Source organism: Chaetodon auriga, chromosome 2, assembly GCF_051107435.1.
Source record: "Chaetodon auriga isolate fChaAug3 chromosome 2, fChaAug3.hap1, whole genome shotgun sequence".
Taxonomy (NCBI): domain Eukaryota; kingdom Metazoa; phylum Chordata; class Actinopteri; order Chaetodontiformes; family Chaetodontidae; genus Chaetodon; species Chaetodon auriga.
In genome coordinates this window covers 21741514-21761193 of record NC_135075.1, presented here as the reverse complement: position 1 = coordinate 21761193, position 19680 = coordinate 21741514, and the positions used below count along the sequence as shown (strand labels likewise).

General features: G+C 43.1%; 1 protein-coding gene across 2 annotated transcripts in view; it reads right to left on the bottom strand.

Moving 5' to 3' along the window:
* Nucleotides 1–17316, bottom strand: part of tox2 (TOX high mobility group box family member 2) — a 93810-nt gene extending 76494 nt beyond the window's left edge. The window contains exon 1 of one of the 2 annotated variants that reach the window (XM_076740864.1): nt 16686–17316. In XM_076740864.1, the coding sequence (XP_076596979.1) occupies nt 16686–16778 (93 nt within the window). In that variant the 5' untranslated portion in view covers nt 16779–17316. The remainder of the gene's footprint in view (nt 1–16685) is intronic. The other variant, XM_076740847.1, reaches the window with a different exon arrangement.
* Between the last annotated feature and the right edge of the window lie 2364 nt (nt 17317–19680).

Here is a 19680-nt window from a genome sequence, read left to right as displayed (position 1 = left end):
AGACGGTGGACACCTGTGCTCGAGTCTGTTCTATTGTAAGGCGCGTTTTTTGTCCCTTTACTGCGTACATTTATGAATATCAATATTATTTCCCAGTAGGAGGTAAATGGTACTGAATGGTTGCCAAGCTGCTGGAGGGGAGACTGCTCAGCTGACTAAAAGAGCCATTCTCCATTTTATCTCTCAGTCAGCGTGTATCTTTGTGTGTTTGTCTGCCTGAATGCCATCCTACCGGTGTGTACGTGCAAATGTGTGTTTCGTTTTGATGAGGAGCGGAACGAGCCGGAGCTTGCTGCATCACTAGGCCATGTGAGAAAAAGTTCACGTGATGCAGGCAAATACAGCCGGGCTCCAGCAGGATGGAAAGACTGTAATCAAACCATAAATCAGAAATCACTGAACTGCCATCCTCCCACCCCCTCTCCCTCTCCCTCTCTATCTCTTTTTGTTACTAGCCTCCTACTCTTCTCTGCAGAGCTCCCTGTATAGCATGTTGTGTTACATACAGGCATGCATATACCGCCGAAGTGCAGATCAATGAAGAATGTTTTTTCCCCCATATCGAAGCTTTGAATCGTGAGATCATACAGTGAAAGAAAAATCCAATACTTTTTTTTTTTTTTTTCTTTTTCACAGATCAGTGAGCCTCGTCTTTAAGCTCTTTTGGAAAGCATGTGATTTTGAGCTGCAGCGTGTATTAAAACCGTCTCCATACCATCAACAAGCAAACAACTCTGCAACCATGAGACGTATGTGGGCATGTGTGTTTCTTGACTTCTCACAAACAGGCGCAGTCCATATTTGTCTGGCCATGACTTTTCATAGTGAGCCACCTGGCATGCTGTAATATCAGGAGAACAGTGGGGTCATTGTGAAGGAGCTGTGTGATATCAAGGAGACTGACCCATTTAGAGCCCAGCCACAGAGCTGACAAGCCTCTGTTATGTCTCGGACATCTGGAAGGCCGGAGCCGCTCACTCTGCTGTACTCCACACACGAGTCCACAGAGGAAAAGACATCTGACATGGTCGCGGGTATTTCACACGCTCACCTCTACGATCTGTTCAGGAGGTAGGGCTGTAAAGTGGCGGTGATAGTGATGAGGCTCTGTTACGGCGCGCTGAGAAATCTGGAGGGGATCCAAGCGATACCTAAAGCTATGCTGGTCATCTTGCAGAGGGGCTGGAATAACGGTGCAGCGCAGTGCTGCATGATGCTCAGCAGAAGTGCTCTGCAAAGATCAACTGATCACGGGGAAGAAAAAAAAAAAAGTTCTGTCTCATTATTCAAATGAGAATGACTTTTTCAGCAGCCGATTCAATCCAGCGATGTTCAAAAGGGGCCTTGCATATTCTGCAAGATAACTGCAGCAGGAGAAACTGCTTGAAGTGGAAGTAAAGAAAAAAAATGAATTCAAAGAAAAGAAACGTTACCATTCATGTATCATACGCAATGCTGTCCAAAACGACTGAGATTTGTCCAATGAAGCTGCAGTGCTGCGCATTATATAAACGAATACATGAATGCATAATGAGGGGCCAAAATGAGCCAAGGAAAGCACACTGAACAAATCCCCCAGGGGAAAGGAAATTATTCAGAACAGACGAGGACACAATTCATAATAATATTGGAAAGGGAAACTTTTTTCTCTTTCTTTATTTAAAATCCATGCTTTAAATGTAAAACCAGAACTACCCTGCGTGTATTGAGTGGCTTATAGTGGCAAGATGAGGATTTCTGCGTATTTTTACACTCAATTCAATGCCTCACGCATTATGGCCTGAGCTAAGATTGCTGAGGTGACATCAAAAATTAAAAAATGCAAGCTAACATAATATACGTATGGTTCAAATATAAGCATTTGTGCACACCACAGTGGGTACAGTGCAACAGCAAATGCTCTGATTATTCAATCTAAAAGAAGCCCACTGTCATTTCATTTTTCTAACCCAAATAATAATTCTGTATCATGAGCTAATTCATTTTTTTTTTTTTGTATGAAGAAGCAATTGGCTGCAAAGATTGAATCATCAACCCTTGTTTCATTTTCCATGTAATTAAATCAGCTTCTGAAAAAAAAAAAAAATTGTAAGCTGGCGTACGATTTAGGGAAAATTAGCATTTTTAATCACAGTACATTACTTTAATAACTCAATAAATCTGTGGCAGCTGGAGCATCTGAGAATGTTGTCACAGCCACTTAGTTCTGCATTTGCAACTAATACAGGCTGATGAGAATCAGCCAGAGAGCGAGAGAGAGAACAAAAAGAGGGTTAGAGGAAGGAGGGAAGAGAAATTCAGCAGACGGAGAGAGAGAGAGAGAGAGGATGAGGATCCAGGGAGATAGAAACAAAAGCATGGCAGGTGAGGAGCAGCGATGAGCACAACCAAGAAAGAAACACCAGCGCAGACTCTGGCACAGAGAGGGGCTCAGCACTCTCACCTCTCTCAGTTATTAACTGTTAATCCCCAATTAGCTCATTCGTCACCTCGGTGTCGTACATGAGACCTGCTTACCCCTCGTGCTGCTTTGTTGCTTGGTTAGCGATAGCAGTTGCCAAATACGCAGAACAAGCCGGAATGACTGCAGAAAACCTCTTTTAATTGTAAAGGGATGTCAACAAACAGGAATCCTCCGAGTATCCACCCGAGCTGATGTACCGAGTCCTCACCCCACAGCAGCAAGAGGCTCTTTAAAGCGAAGAGAAACGCAGAAATGTAACTGCAATGTGAGAAAAGCTGGAAGTGCTGCTGAAAGGTCAAGCACTGGCTCATGGATTTCCTCCCCGTATCTACGTTTTTGCATATTTTGGCTTCACTCTCCAAGAGACACCTTTTTGATCCAAACCACGAAACCTTCGCAGACATTAAAACCAGAACCTCTCTAGAAACTGGACAGCACTGGACATTCGTTCAAACAGCTCAGAACGGTGCATTCAGTGCTTCGTGAGGAAGAGGAGGACAGGTTGGATGATGGTTTACGTCACACTTCCACTGCTTTCTTTGAGGGCTGTAAATAACAGTAACTTTTGTTGTCGATTAATCTGTAGATGATCACAAGTCATCACGTTAAAAACAAACTAAATTGCTCATTTTGTCCAAGCAACAGCCCAAACCCCAAAAGATACTCAATTAACACACAGAAAACTGAGAAAATTAGCAGATTCTCACATTTGAGAAGGTGAAGCCAGCAATTGTTTGACATTCTTTGCTTGATATTTGGCTGTTTAAGTATTTATGGGTTGTCAGAACTGTTGGCATTTGATGTTGATCACTAAATCAATACGTCAAATAACCATTTCAGCTGCAGTTTTCCTCTGAAATAACAGCAAACCCTCCCCAAAGTGTTCGCCTAATTGCCCAAAGTCATTCTGAACTACACTGAAGCACAACCTACTTTGTTGTTTGTCGTGAGAACTTGTTGAAAACTACCATGTGACGCTCTCGCTGTGGCGGGAACGCTGATGTTTGATGTTAGACAACATTCCCCGTGCTCTAATGAAAATAACAGTGGGTGAGAGCAAGCGAAAGTGAGAGCTGTCAGCACATGCATGCCTGGGAAAGAGGACTCCGACTCGGTTTGCGTGCGTGATTTCATGCTAATGTGTGTTATGCATCTATTCTGTTCTACTCTGCTCTTTCTTTTCCTTTTTTTTTCTGATAGGTGGCAGAATCACTCATCAGGCCTCTTTCTCTGTCGACCAGATAAAGCTCTATCTCTCCATCTCCTCTTCCTCTCCGTCAGATGTTTGTGTTCTAGTGCCTCGCGCAAGTGCACGACTGTAATAGTGGAAACCTGCATCACTTTACAGCTTAACAGGGTATCCTGAAGCCTGGGTTCACACACACGTTTACTCACTTCTTCTCACATCTACATATCTGGCATGGCGCACCCACCGTAGACGACCAAAAAAAAAAAAAAAAAAATCCTATGCCTTTATTGAGATGTGAGTTTACATTCGACATAGGCAGGAGAGGCACATGAAAGCGTTGTGGCACACAGTCAATGCCCTGAAGGTGCGCTGGCATGAGTCTGTGCCCATTCGCTCTATCTTTGCAGCTCCATTGAGGAGACTGAGGAGCCTTGTTTCCACTGATACACAGCTTTTTGATTCACTTAGCAGGCTTTGTCATGTGCATGTTGGATTAAGCCTCTGACTGAAAATCAACCGTGCACCATGACTGCACACACATGCATGCGACAGCGCCCACAAACCCGCAAACAGTCATTAGCACTATCGTGGTAGACCCCACTAATTAGCTCATCATCTCAGCACCTCTCTCGCTCGCTTCATGGATCTGATTTCAAAGTACGCTTTCCAGAAGTGTCATGGCATAATGATGGCATTGCGGCTCTGGGCATACAAGTATATTTCCATGTGCTCTCTGGGGACGAGCGGCGACACACAGGACTTGTACTTTCCTCTATCGACTGTGTGACTAACACCAAAATAGCCCCCGAAGAGGCTAAGTTGATCTGACAGGACACGTACAAGGAAAAGCTATTATAACGCCATGCCAGGCTGATTTTGTAAGGACGGCTCGGCTGGGCAGCTCGATCCATTTGCAGATCAGGCAGCATTGGATCAGAGGCAGCAGGATTTTTTTAATACTCTACAACAAACACACAACAACCTAACAGCTCATACTGATGCTTCAGAATGTATCTGCTGATTGCTCCGTCTCTCTCTCTCAGTTTCCCCCTTAAATACAATATTTAGGGCATTTTCACATGATTGTGACTGGTCAGAAATTGCTGTTATTTTTTTCAGCCTGAAAAATTCGTGGAATAAAACCTTGAAAGTTCTCTTGAACGGTACAATTTGCAAAAAAAAAAAAATCTCTGACACAAATCTGAGAAAATTTGTTTTCCCTTTAGCGGTTCACACTGCTCTGAAGTCATTTGAAGGAGAGGAAGATCACTTTGTACTTTGTGAGAGCCAAAACAACCTGAAATGGCAATTACTGTTGGTCTTCGCACAGCTAAAAGGAAGGAAGTGATAACACAGCCACACTATCTATCCACCTATTAGTCAGTGTTGCTAAATGTTTTTTTTTTTTTCTTTTCAGTCCTTTTATCAATCAAAGAGCAGATGTCGAATGTAAACTGTAGGTGTATTTTCAGTGCCCTAGACAGACCCATTCTTAAAAGTGAGATTTGCAGACTTGGAGATACGATAGCAGATTTATACCGTTGCCTATCATCGCAATTCTTCAATTCTTTCTGCAGCACCCTCAAAGCTCCTTTCACCTTCTAACATTTTTTTCTTGTGCGTGTCTTAGCGTATAATTCAGTTGGTCCATTCAAATTAGGACGGTTGCATGTCTCGGTATGGATTGGTCGCATTGTCGAGGAGGGCTGAAGATTCACACCCTCTGGTTAACAGCAGCGTTACTTGGTTTCATATGTAGAGTAGGGAAACAACTGGGGTTTGCATGTGACTACACATACAAATATTATTACAGAAGTCTCTTTCTGCACCATGGCCTCATGGTTTCTGATACGGCACAGCCAGTGAAGTGGCAGAGAAGCCAATTTACAGTTTATAACTCAACCACACATCAATAATAGGAAAAAAAATAGATTACAGTAAATCCATGGTTCAAAAGCTGCATACCTTTGAAATGTCAAAGGGGAAACCACAACGGATAACTCATCTCAAAACTCATTTCAACTGCACAGTGCAAGCTGTATTACAAATATTCAACAGCCTACTGTTCCCTCCAGGTATTTTTCAGCAAAACACTCTATACATTTTCATTTGAGATGAGGAAAAAAAAGGGATGTATTTTTTTTCACTGGCAAGCAGCCAAACCAATTTAATTACATTCCAAATGGGCGCAATCTCCACATAGCAACCAGCCCGTGTTGTATTTCTCAAACTTCAACAACCTCCTTGACTTTCTGTGAGTAATTGAAATCTTCCACTCTTCCACCCTCGTCATTATGCGGAGCAGGAGAAAGTACAACAAACCAAACCAAAAGGAACAAGGAGATCTGGCTCTCAGAACGAGCTGCTTTAGCCAATTTGTAACTTCATCAGCACGTCTTCATACACTTTCTCTGAAGTCAATTAAAAGAATATTAGGTGGTGAATATCTAGAAAGAGCTAACGCCTTTCTCCTGCCAAGGAGCTGGTGATTACCCATGACTGGTGTCAGCAAAATCCTGTCAAAGTCTGATGCGAGGTCACCGCTTTTCCTTTCGGATTCACTCCTCTAGCCTTGAGCCGAGTCCAAAAAGCACAGAAACAATTCTTTTCATGTGAAGATATTTATTCGCTATCTGAATACATCTGAAAGGTATCAAACTTCGCAAACAGTCTGCGGCGCCAAGAGGTAACGTCTTAGTACAAACAAGCAAAACTGCGGTAATTAAGAACACAACTCCACATAGCGTGACAAATTGGGAAAAAAAATGTTTTCCATTTTTAAATGTTTCTAACAGTCTGTTTAACCATTTACATCATTACGGACGTGATGAATTCATTTCCAATTAATGTTTCAGTGCTTGATAAAACATCAAAAGATCTTCTAAAAGAGCTTACTGCCAAAGAGTCTGAGGCTTTTTTTTTTTTTACTGCAAAGACAAACTATAATCTCAGAGAGGTCCTCCCATCTACCCGGTGGGTAATTATGGGATGGCAGGCAAATAAATCATCCATCCAGACTGGCAGTAGACTGACTTCTACTACAACCCAGAATAAGGTCCTGAGGTGACTGAAGTACAAGGCCTGGTATCAGTCACACAATGCTGTGTGTGCTTCAGGAAATCCTAAATACTGACTGTGACATTCAAGGCCTACAGAAATCCCCAAAAAGGTAATCTTCCTGTCTAGATAGCCTAAAAAAGAAAAAATAAATCTAAAATCTTAAAAATGTGAGACCTTTTACGCAATTATCCTGCTATTTATGTCCACATACCCACCTCTCTCTCTCTCCCTCTGTCACTGAATCTGTCTGAGAGCCCAGCCACATGCCAGTGCCTTTGTGTCAAAGATTAAGTGAAACCAGGAGCACCAGCAATGCTGTGTTTGCACAGTGAACACTCTCTGTTTCAGCTGCACCGACACACCACATACCAATCAGCATACTGAGGCCTGAAACAGACCTGAAGCAGCTACTGCAGGCCCATAATTAATAAAACAGAAAGTACAAAATTTTAAGTGTAACATCGAGCTCCTGTTGAAGCATTATTCTGCATGTGTGTGAAGATTTCAGAAGTGGAGAGTAAAAGCTGAAAGACAGCCATATTGCAGCAAATCACATCTGCATTTAAGTACAGGGTACAGTTTTCCTATAAGATTAAGTGCTCTTATTTGACAATGTTATCTCTGGTCCTCATTGAAAATGAAGGGGTAGCAAAAACTATCAACACACAGCGAATGGGATTCCTGGAAAGTAAGGCAAAGCTACAATGAAAATATCATGAACAAAGCCCAAAAGTGCCAGAGGTGGTTTACTAGACTGAGGCAAAATGGGGCCTGAGGGGACTGTGGGTTTGCAGTGATAGGGAGGGGAGTCTCTCTCACACACACACACACACACACACACACACACACACACACACACACACACACACAGGCGCACATGCACTTGGCACAGAAGCAAACGGTACACGGAAGAGGACCAATCCCTGGTGGTCTCACCAGCCAACTAACTTCCTGTGCAATCCTCGAGTAACTCAAACATGATCTACTAACAACAACAACAACAAAAAAATCATTTAATACATCAAAAGTGTACTTGCTTTATCACTAACAGTGTCACCTCGTGATGATGTTATTCACACATGTGACTTAAAGCCACCGTGACAGTTAGAGAGAGAAGCAATTAGATGTGTGAAACTAAAGAAGTCTAACAGAGAGAAGCGTACCTATCTTTCAGATCAATCTAATACACACGTCCCAACAAAAAATCTCTCCAAAAACGTGTTTCATCACAGAATTAACTGTTAATAAATCAGCCTCAAAAAGTTCAGACACTAGAATAAGACTCAGTCTTATTCTGAATTTGATGCAGCAACACATTTCAAACAAGTTGGGACAGGAGCAACAAAAGACTGCGAAAGATGTGGAATGCTCCAAAAACACCTGTTTGGAACATTCCACAGGTAAACAGGTTCATTGGTAACAGGTGATAGTATCATGATTGGGTATGAAAGGGGCATCCTGGAAAGACTCAGTCGATCACAACGTTCACAAACTGTTGACAGTTCATTTGTAAATGATCACATTCTGCGCATTCACGCAGCGTCCCAACTTTTTTGTAATCAGGGTTGTAAAACATTCTTACTGTACAACACGACAGCAGCAGCAACAACTCGACAGCATTTCTGCGGTCTGTGCGCTCACACGTGTGCGCCTGTGTTTATTTATGCTATGCAAGTGCAGACACGCCTGGATCTGCATGTGTGAGTGTGTGCGTCTACCTGTGAGAGAGTGTGTGTACTCAGTGGGCCTGTGGTCTCTGAGCGTGGACCTGAACCCGTCATCTCCAGCTCTGTTTGCACAGGACATGCCTCAGGAAGCTAAGACAACTGTTCATGTTTGCCCATGTTGCAGACCTCTCTTAATACACCCGACAGCTGCATTCTTCCACAGAGCAGACACTATGTTTATCAGTGTTTTTATACATTCATCCTATGGAATCTGTTGGATCACGCCATCCTCGCCGACCTTTTCTGAGGACACACCCATCAGGAGTGGAGCGAAGGGATTGAAATGCCAACAAATCTCCGACAGGCAAATTCCCGGGGCCTCGTATATAATGTCAAACTTTACAAGCTGTACCTGGATCAGCTGTCAGTCGACCATTTATTGCAAAAAAAAAAAAAAACCTTCCATACAACAAGGTCTGAGTCAACAGGGGAAGCGATGAAAGCCACCTTCAACAAAAGCTCATGATGAATCCCCAATCATTTGTTTTGATGGGTGATTTGGTGCGTTCACTGACTTACTTAAGCTTCATAGAAACACTGCTCCTCCCAATCTTGTGACATCCAAGGCAAATTTTATCTTTAAGTGCACAACCTGTCAAAACTCACCCACTCTGACCTGTCAAGATGCCCAAAAATCTCCCTTCCCCCCACCCCCTTCCTCTCCTTAGTGTTTCATTTCCTGCTAATAGCCTAAACAGCAGTGTCGCACCATTTCACGTGGAGCATGATAGATCATGATAGGACCAAAACATAGGCTGTAATATACCATTCGCAGAGAGACATGAAATGAAAAACAAATTGTCGGATGAACTGTGAGATCTCTGCCGAGTGGCGAGTGTGAAAGTCAGAGATGATGAGCTCCGTCTGTGCTTATGTGAAATGTTGATATGCTTTTCTCATACAATGAGCACGCTAATTTATGTAGCAAAGCCTGCTTTACACAAATCTGCCAAGGCCAATAACTGCACTCATAATCTCCAACATCTAGAATAAACACTTTGTGGTCTATTTGTTTAGAAATGAAACGTAGCAATTTCTCTAATGAAGATCAGCTTTCTTGTTTGGGGAATAGCAGCAAAAATGTTTTGTCTTTGTTTCGACCACGCTGGCGAGCCGATACCTTAATTGGCAAACAATAGCAGCAACAAAAATGTTACTTTATGATAATTAAGGATGTGCACTTCACGGTGGGGATCAAAAAAAAAAAAAGAGAGAGCTGCGCACTTCCTGACATGCAGTCTTAACCACATGCATTGTGGATGATGCTAAATGTCAGCATCAAAAATAAGTTGGCTTGTTGCCTAGGTGAAGCAGAGATGTAAAGTTGCATAACAGAAGTTTGCAGCACTTTGGATGTTAATATTGACTTTGTCTTCTTGTTATTATAAAAATCAGAGCCCACCATGCCACAACTTTGTGTGCTATTGTCCTGCTGCAGTGTATGTTTGCCATTCTTATCGCTATTGAAGCCTGTTATACAGTATAATTTTGGTCCATATGTTTTAAAGAAACATTCTGTAGATATCAAAGGGAAACACTGCTAAAAGTGGTTGTTTTTTCATTTTGCTGCACTGATAGAAAGAGAATTAATCTGCTTTGAAATGCTACTGTAGCACAGTGAAATACACGCCTTCTCATCAGCAGACCGAGCGTGGAGCAGAGCACAGAAATGGTTAAATAAATCACATGAAGCAGATGCCTCTCTCTCTCTCTCTCTCTCTCTCTTTCTCTCTCTCTCTCTCTCTCTCTCTCTCTCTCTCTCTCTGTCAGTCTTACTCACACACACACACACACACACACACAGACACATTCATTAGTGAAATCCATCAATCAGCATTTCATGCAGTTTGGGTTTGAACCACACCAAATGCACTAAAACAATAAACGTCTGTCTTTCAAGTCGCTATCTGGACTGGAACACATCTGGTGGCAAGGCTCATTTTGGTTTCCACATCGTTGAATGACATTACAGACTCAATGGCGAGCTGAAAAATAAAGTACCCCTAAAAATCTCTCTCCATTTTCCCTCTGTCTACAACCCCTTCTCTCTCTCTCTCTCTCTTTCCACACATCCCAAATCTGCTTCCCCCTCCCCGCACTAACCGGCTAACCTCTCAAATGCTATTCCAGCACCCCATCCCCCAACCAATCAAGAAGTGAATATAAAACAGCACAAGGAAACTGGGCGGTGGGGCGGGGGGCAGACAGACTGGGAGAGAGACAAACAGACAGGCTGGGCTATTGCTACTGAGAAACCAGTGGCTTCCTGAGGTGAAGACAGTTTAAAACGCCTTGAACTCCTTTACACAAGTCGAGGGGATGAAACACGCACCCAACATCCAGCTGAGGAGCCAGGAGTCAAGCCTGACTGTAGTATTTGGGTTTCAAGGGGCAGTGACGATAATTAGGGTTAATGTGATTTAATGAGGGGCACGAGTCGGGCCGGGGCCGGGCCGCTTCAATTCGCAATCAACGTCAAAATCGGAATTACTCTGACACCTTGTGATGTGGCCGTGTTTCGCACTACGTTACAGTTTGCCATTCGTTTCAGCAAGCCTGAAAACCTGCTATCAGTCGTCCCCTGAAAGCAGTCTGGTGATTTCTTATAATAGACCGACTTTCTGGCTGATAGATTGCAATGTGATGGCAGCATAGAAATGATTTGGATAGCAGTAGTATATCACAAAAGTATATTGGGAAGAGTTTTAAAAAATGCACTGTCATGACTGAATTCTTGGCAGTTAATACAATCAATCATCGACATAAATAGCCTGTTTCTATGGACCTAGGTGATTAAGTAGCTAACCAGGCAGGATAAACTATACTATCTATTTTCAGCCATACATGACTTATGACCCTCTTAACACCTCTAGTAGCTCTGAGTCACGTCTGGTCGAGATTATAAAGTACAGAGCAGAGCAGCGGGAGTGCTGCAGAGTCTGGTTGAGGCTCTGTCACCTTCACTATCCTGTAGGTTAAACTGAAGTCCATGGTGGTAAATCCCCGTTATGGACAGTACTGTATCCTCGCGGCCTGTTCTCTAAGCAGCCAATTGCTGTCCTCAAATACCCCACGTAGGTGTACCTGCGGAATAAAAACTACAGTAGCAGTAATGTGGTGGCACCAATGTGGGTACTTTTCCTTGCTGTAACTGTGCTGTAGCAGAAGTGACTCAAAAGAGGTCTGCAACTCCCTTATCCACAATTTATCCATCTAATTCTATTCAGAAAATGGACTCAACTCAGTCCTGCATTTTCCTTTCTTGCGTTTTAAACAAGCGATCAACAACAAAGTCTTCATAAATGCAGTTTTTCTTCCACTGTAACGGTCTGTGCACAGAACACAATCTAAGCCCCACTGCTCCGGAGAATAACACTGTAGCTACTTATCATTAACTCAAAGACACAATCAGCCCCAGGCGATCCGGCTTCCCTCCATAACCTTTTGACATTGCTGCTGGGAAGGTAAATGAGAGAAGAAGTTAGACACAAAGAGGGGGAGAGGTGGGGAGGCTGAAAGACTTGATTATGAATAGTGCCAGGAAGTGGTTAGACCAAAAAATAACTTCACAAAGTAGCCTGTTAGAGGGGTTTTTCAAATGCAGAAAAAATAATGTTCATTTCATGACTTCATTTTATCTATTATTTACTTTGAGTTAACTGCCTGGAACTGCATTACAACAATAAACTGGCCACTGAGTATTCCCAGTTCCAGCAGCTTTCGACTGCACTTTTCCCTCTGGTGTGCATTAGAGCCATGCATGGGTTAACTTTTTCCCAGTGAGAACGGTTGGGATATTGCATCTCGGACTGGCCAGTCAGCAGAATGTTATGAATGGGCACAATGAAAAACCCCAAGTCCACGCTGTCGACCCAAGAATGCTTGCCTCCATGTAATTAACTTCTCTCTGTGTACAGAATGAGGTACTGCTGGAATAACTCTTTCTTTTTCTGTTTCTATTACCATCATGTTTTGAAGAGGGAGTAAAAAAAAAAAAAAACGCACACATTCTGAGAATTCAACATGGAAAATATTTTCTCCTGTCCATACTTTGAAGTATCCCATGACTAATACAGTGATTTGGATAGTGGTGGAAATGGAATGGACCACTTGAAAAGGGGGTGTACATGCTCTGAAAAAAGCTGGCCTCATTGCTCTTCGGGTGGACAAATGTCATCTGCTTATTGCTTGCACTCATAGAAAGATATGCAACAAGGCATTACAAAGCAAATCAATGCATAAATGAGGGTTATCTTGTTAAACATATTTCATACATCTCGCCTCAAGGTATATTAGAAATTAGGTATGCATACGCACACACGCATGCATACAGTCCTTCACCCAATACTGAGACACAGCAACGATTTGCTTGAGATCACTTCAATAGATATCAATAAAGTGTTTGTCCAACACTGCGGTGAAAACGAGTTCAGCATATATAAATAACGTACAGTAACTTACAACCCACTGCAACTATGTAAAGAATAACATCTGCAAACCATTGGATTATAAACCTACAGTATAACTACAGTATAATTACATGAGAGCCTCTCTCTTGGGCACCGTGCTGTTAGAGGGAAGAGGGATGAGGAGAAAGTGGAACAGCTACAGTAATCTATCCAACTTCATTTCACCGGAGTGATTCTGCCAGGGGGTATGCACAAGTCATAATGCATTTGACAAATAGTCTCCCGCTAAAACCGGCATTTGCGAAGAAGTGGCCTTCAGCGCTGGTATACACAGCTGAGTGTACGCTGAACAAACAAGCCTCCCACTCAGCGAGGAAAGATACAGAGAGGCTTCAAAAAGATTAGGAGAAATCTTGGGCGAAAAGTAAAGATGACTCACGGTGATTGTGCAAGTGCAGGACAATGCAAGTTGGATGGAGTTGAGAAGAGCAACAGAGCCGTGGGGTTCATAGCAAAATACAAATCGATGCTTCTCTCATGTGCACTTCTTTGCATTGTTCTGAAATGCGGATGCACAGGTTGCTTTATCAAGGAATTTACAATGAAGTGCAGGGAAGCACAATGGCGTTTTTGTCTTGTATAATCACCTTATCATTTGGGGTTTTGATCATTTAGACTCAATCACCAATCAGCACTTGTGATTGCTGCATGCTATATTTAGTTGATGGTTCATGTCTAATTGCAGGAAAACCATTCCCCAAATTCAAAGGTCAAGTGCATTCATAGATTTGTGGTATTGACTTCTCCTGTCAGTGTGATCCATGTTCCCGAAAACACATCAATCAATCATTAGACCGAACGTGGCCAATCAGCTCAAACCCGTTTCAGCTTACACATTCTTTACGTTCTTCTGTCATTAACCCCTTCAGGTAGAAAACAGGATGACTACAGGTCCAAGTACAAGCACACACACAAAAATAATTCAGGCAAGCCCGATAGTCTCCCTCAGAAATATATGCGTTTGAGTTTACAGCACTAGAACAGGAAGTGATAGGCTTTTATATATGGACTTTCCCGCATACTATTATTCTCACTTCCTGGTTGGTGTCTTTAATACCGTACAGTAATACATAAAGACACCAGTGAGTTTCACACCAGCTATTTCCTGCCTGTTTCAAGTGTAAATGATGGAGAATCAACACCTTCTAGGAGGTCTCAGTCGGGAGGGTTTGAGACTTTTGTGCCAGCTCAGACCCTGTATGTGCACAGCACTGACAGTGTAGAATAGAAATTATTTATCACTGTGGCTTGTGCTTGGGAAAAAAAAAATCCAGGCCATAGTTACTGCAACTTAATGCAAAAATCAGTGACATGCAATCATCTTTCCAGTTTCCTGTGAAATATTCTAACAAAAAGCATTCAAACCAAGCATGCAAAAGCCATGACTAACTACATAATGGCTGTGAAATTAAAAAAAAAACTCATTTTTTATCATCTTTGCAAGCTTCCCGCTTAACACCTGCAGGTGATGTAGCACTGGACCAATGTGGCACTGCTAACACAGTGCTACTCCAGCAGGTCAACTCCATCCTGCTCCCGAAATGAAACTGCCATTAAGATAAACTATTGCCAAATCGTCATATAAAGCTCCTGTATCATTATTCAACAGTTATGTGCAGCAGCGGCGGCACAGCACAGATAATATGTCACTCTACATCTTAGTCACAGCTGTTACTTCAGTAATGACAATGTTATGCGATTCTGTCCTTGAAACCCAAACCTGCTTCTTAGCGGGCCAACAACCTCCAAGCTCGCTGAATCATGACAAGTAGTACGGCTCATTGTGTTAACACTACAAGACCTGAGACACGGCCTTGGTCAAAGAGCCAGGGCTCATTGTGATCTTAAATATACTGCAGCTACTGTATATATGCCTATTATGTGTGTGAGACAGATCTAGCCATGCGCACACCAACACAGTGTGAACGCTGTAACATTATCACAAGGACAAAAAGATTACAAAAAGCCTTCCATGTGAGAGTGTTTTGCCGGTCCTCACTTCAATAACAGGTTAATTCAAGATGTGGTTTAAGGTGAACTCCAGACTTAGGATCAGTTTTTCTTATAGTTAAGGGGTTGATGTTGATGGTGTAGTAGGTCAGGGGTTAAAGAACGGCCGTAGTCGATGTAAAGTTACCCATGTGTCGTAATTCAAACCTCCCTGCGAGCGAGTGTGAGAGTGTGTGTCTGTGTGTGCAGCTGACTGCGTGTGCTGTTCATGTATACATACAGGTGACTGCGTGTATGAACAGGGGAGATTAACAATTCAAATATTGTACTGCGCTATAATGTTTCACTTTGTCATCAGCAAATGTTAACTGCCCGCTGGCTTCCCTCCAGGTGCTAAGGCAAGCAAACCTTGTTGAATGGTCGAGGGTATAATGCCTTCTTCTAGCTCAGCCAAATGTTTGCACAAGTTTTTACCTTGACCACATGAAGACGAATACGAGCCTGGGTGCTTTTGATTTGTAAGCTTGGGTTATTTGGCGGGTTTGTACTTTTTTCATCTGTCTACACGCAAAAACCTTTGTCAGTAAAGCAAAGAGTCAGCACCGCTGTAGACCACATGGAACGAGAGGAGCACTGAAAAAGTGATCTCTGTACAGTAGGCCTCATGACATTCAACAGAAACATCAATAACTGTATAAATCAGGAAACTTGTCAATATACCTTAAAAAAGGAAGATGATGCAACCTGATTTTGTGATACTTTTTTTCAAATAGGAAAACTTATTCCCACTGCAATTTACCAAAGAAGGGGTTTGAAAAAAGAGGTTCTAGTAATATTGGATACGATTTCGTGCGTAAAAACGCAATTCGCAACTTATTCCCCGTGATAGCACACAAATGCTCATTAATAAATTCAACATTTGATCCCTCAGAATTAAAAAAAACACCTTCAGGTTTCTTATTTTAGGTCGCTGATGGATAATTAATTACTAAAAACTTATTATGTGCGCACCGATGAGACTGAATGTATGCGCAAAAAGGTGTCGATAACCAAGCCCGTCAGAACACTGTATATTCTTCACGGGAGCACTTTTCTCGAGCAGTGAGACCAAATGAGACACATAAATATGCGGATTGGTCAGTCGCAAGCCGCACGACAGCCTATATGCCTTCGAGCATCACAAATAGCCCGGGCTCATAGCATGCATCATTTAGACGCAATCATGATAGTTGTTTATTGCACTAATTGTGCACTGACCCAGGTGCGAACCTGTGTGGAGCAGATAAGATAGTGCTTCCGCACTTAGCTCGAAAAGGTTTCAATTACGCACAGCACAATCTGCTGGCTTACACGTATTCGCTTTAAAGAAAAAAAAAAAAAGGCACATTTCGTGTCCAGTTTGCTCACAGACACCGTTCGCCAATGCTTCCAGCGCTGTGGAGAGAGTGGTGCGCTCCAACTCAGCTCACAGGACAGCCACAACACAACGTCCCCACACTTTCCATCCAGATGAACACATTAGCAAATTCTAATTAAAGGCAAACCCGCGCGCTCGAGCTCAGAACAGGTGTGCTGTGTGGCTGAGTTTAAAAGAGTCTGCACATCAGAAAGACAACAAAGTTCGGTGACAACGCAGCTGATTCGATCTAATTCATCCCGAGGGGACTAAAAGTGCAGCACTTGTCACTGAAGCTCTCGCTCAGACACTGCGCCTGATCATATGCAGCCATACATGGGCCACCATGCATATGTGCGAGCGTGCATCACCCCACAGAAGGCTGCACATCTGACCGACTATCAGCTCGTAAAGTAGAGATAATTGTTACCTTGTTGGAGTGGTAATAGTCCAAACCGGAGTCAGTCGGTAACGTACATGAGCCCACGCTTGAAGGGGGAGCTGGATAAAATCTGACGTCCATCTCAGAGTCCGCAAGACTGACGGCATGAAAGCGTAGCTCCAAAAAACCGGTGCGACTTCTCTCTCTCTCTTTCTCTCTCTCTCTCTCTCTCTCTCTCTCTCTCTCCTGCACGCAAACACACACTCTCTCTCCCTTGCTTTTTTCACTTGGTGTGTAAAACCGAACAAAAAGTCGCAGAAGTAGTAGAAGAAGAAGAGGACCGAGTGTCTCCAGCCGCTCACTCCTCACATCCGTCCAACACTTACTTCAGCACTATGAGGGCTTTAAGCGCGGTGATGCTCTGATATAACATCCCTATAAAGTTCACTTGGAGAGAGGGAGGAAGAGAGGGGGAGCTGCCCGTCTCACTGCTGGCAGAAAACACAAAGTAACGCGTTCACTGAAGTTGTTTGTCAGCCGTAAAGATGCAGAATTGATCTTGTTTCTCCAAAAAATCAACCGCCCGTGCTCTGTTCCTGGTTTCCAGACGCGCTGTAGCTTTGTCATGTGGGAGCGCTCGGATACATCCATGCGATGCACGGAGTGACTGCTAGACTGCGACCTCTACCGGTCAGAGCAGGAACAGGCAGGCTGACGGTGAGGGTGGAGATGAGTCCCCCCCCCCAAAAAAAAAAAAAAACTGAGGTCAAGTTCCCTCTCAGATGGCGGGATAGAGGCAGTCTTTGCATTACAAACCGACCTCTAATTCAAGTTAACTCTGAGTCTTAGAGTCCAGTCAGCCCGATTTAAAGATCTGTAAACGAATCGTCGGTGTCACACTTGTTTTCTGTAATCTAACTCTGACAGTGTCATCAAGACCACAACCGACTCCTGACGTATTAATGGTTAATGAATGCATGTGGTATCCATGTAACTGAGGCAGCGGTGGAGGAAGTATTCAAGTTCTTTTCTGCAGTAAAACCACATGCAGAATAATTCTGCATGACTAATATCTGTAATTGCATTTAATTGTATGTGAGTATTTGCGAAGTACATTTAAAGTTTCAATGATAAAAGTAATTCATGCAGAAATGGCTCAGTACATTAGATTTACTATTGTAGTTGGCTATTGAGGATTTTGTATTTTATATACTGCTGAGTAGTTTAATTTATAACATGGTGTCATATTCTCTAAGCTGATTGTATGTTTTGCATGTAACATTTATTTGCAATGAAACGAGCAGCCTAACGATAGCTGTCACATCAGTGTAGTGGAGTTAAAAGTACAGTATTGAAGAATAAAGTGGCCTAAATGGGGGGGGGGGGGTGGTCAGCACTGAAGCTGCTGACTGGTCCATTGGCTTTGCAGGATCGGGGTCTTACTCTAATCCAAACAAGAAAATCGAACCCCAAATGCCAATAAGCCTCCTCTGTCCTTGTTGTCACATTTTCCTTTTATTTCTTTATAATCTCACCGACTGGACTGTCATGGATGTCCAGCAGCTACATGCTGAATATTAGTGGGGACACAGCTGAGAGTCAGCGAGGACTAACCCAGACAAGCAGAGACTGAGTGGAAGTAAAATGATGGTCTGTTGGTGAATATCACAATAGGAGTTAATAGCAACAGGAGAATTATTACCTATGTTTCCATGAATGCGTGATTTTTTTTTTAAGATACTACATTCGGATGACTTCCACCACTTTGATACCACTTGTTATGATGTGTAATATTAGCATAAGTTAGATCATGCAGTTCATGCTAAGACACCATTTTTGGTAAACTCTCACCTGCTCGACTCCACCACATCACTGCCGACAGCTATTCTGGAAATGTACTTTTTTTCACTTCTCATTTCATCTTGATGCCTGTCTTCTAGCCAGTGGGCAGTTGAATACACACTGAGAACAGATAGACTTCTCGTGGTCGCTGAGATAATCTACATTGCTCCAGTGCGTCGGTTTTGACCCTTGCACACACAGAGACACACACACACGCATCACATTTGCACACACCTGCACAAACGCAAAACATACTCACACAGCGGTCGGCACAACAGGATGTAAACACTGAACAATGTCCAACCAGAGCCTCAAATCGGCGCGGAGAGGGAAAAAAACATCGCTCACGGCCAAATGTGTATCACACTGTTTTTAAGAATAGGGTGGAGTGGTGTTATGTGCCCACTCACGCGTGTAGGAAAGTGTCATTAATGTGTTTTTGCAAGGCAGAGCAGAATGCAAGTTACGTGTTCCAGCCACCGTGTGTATTTCTTGTCTTTCTGTGCTTTTGGTGCGTGTGTGGGAGCTTTTGTACCAGTCTGAGTGTGTGTTTGTGTTAACCAAGCTGCTATTGTCATCCCAGTGGGCGACTTGTTGGCCCCCTCAGGACTGTGCCTATGTCCGTGTAGCTATTACGCAGCGTGGTGGCTCTGGCCCTGGGGTGTGAGCCTGCTTTAATACCAGGCACAGATGGGTCACACCGTGGGCTTGCTGTGGCGGCCTGCCATCAGCTGCCAGCTCAGGCTGTCCTGACTCCAGGCTCATAAGGTTAAGTATCACAAAGACGCAGATTTCTCCTCATTCTGTACCCTGCCCAGAATAAAGTGTTGGAATGGTACGTTTCCACAGATGCGTCAAGTGTGTTCGTCTCATATGTCAACGTTTTCCAGAATAGTTGCACAGTTGAGACTACCTGTACACGTAAGAGCTGAGTGTCTCATCAGGAGGAGAGCGGCGTGGCGGTGGCGAGACGACCGCTGCTTGAGCCGTGTTTCTTCAATCAGTATTTTTATCGAGACGTCGGGACATTTTCTAGCCGTGTTTGTGGCAACAAAAGCAGGTATTTTTAGCCAAGTGGTTTTTGTGCCTAAATCTAACCAGACCTTAACCACAGCGTTGTCATAACATGAAATTGAAAATTGAAACATAAAGAAATGTTACGTTTGAACCGAAAGAAACATCAAATCCTGTGGTTTGAAGA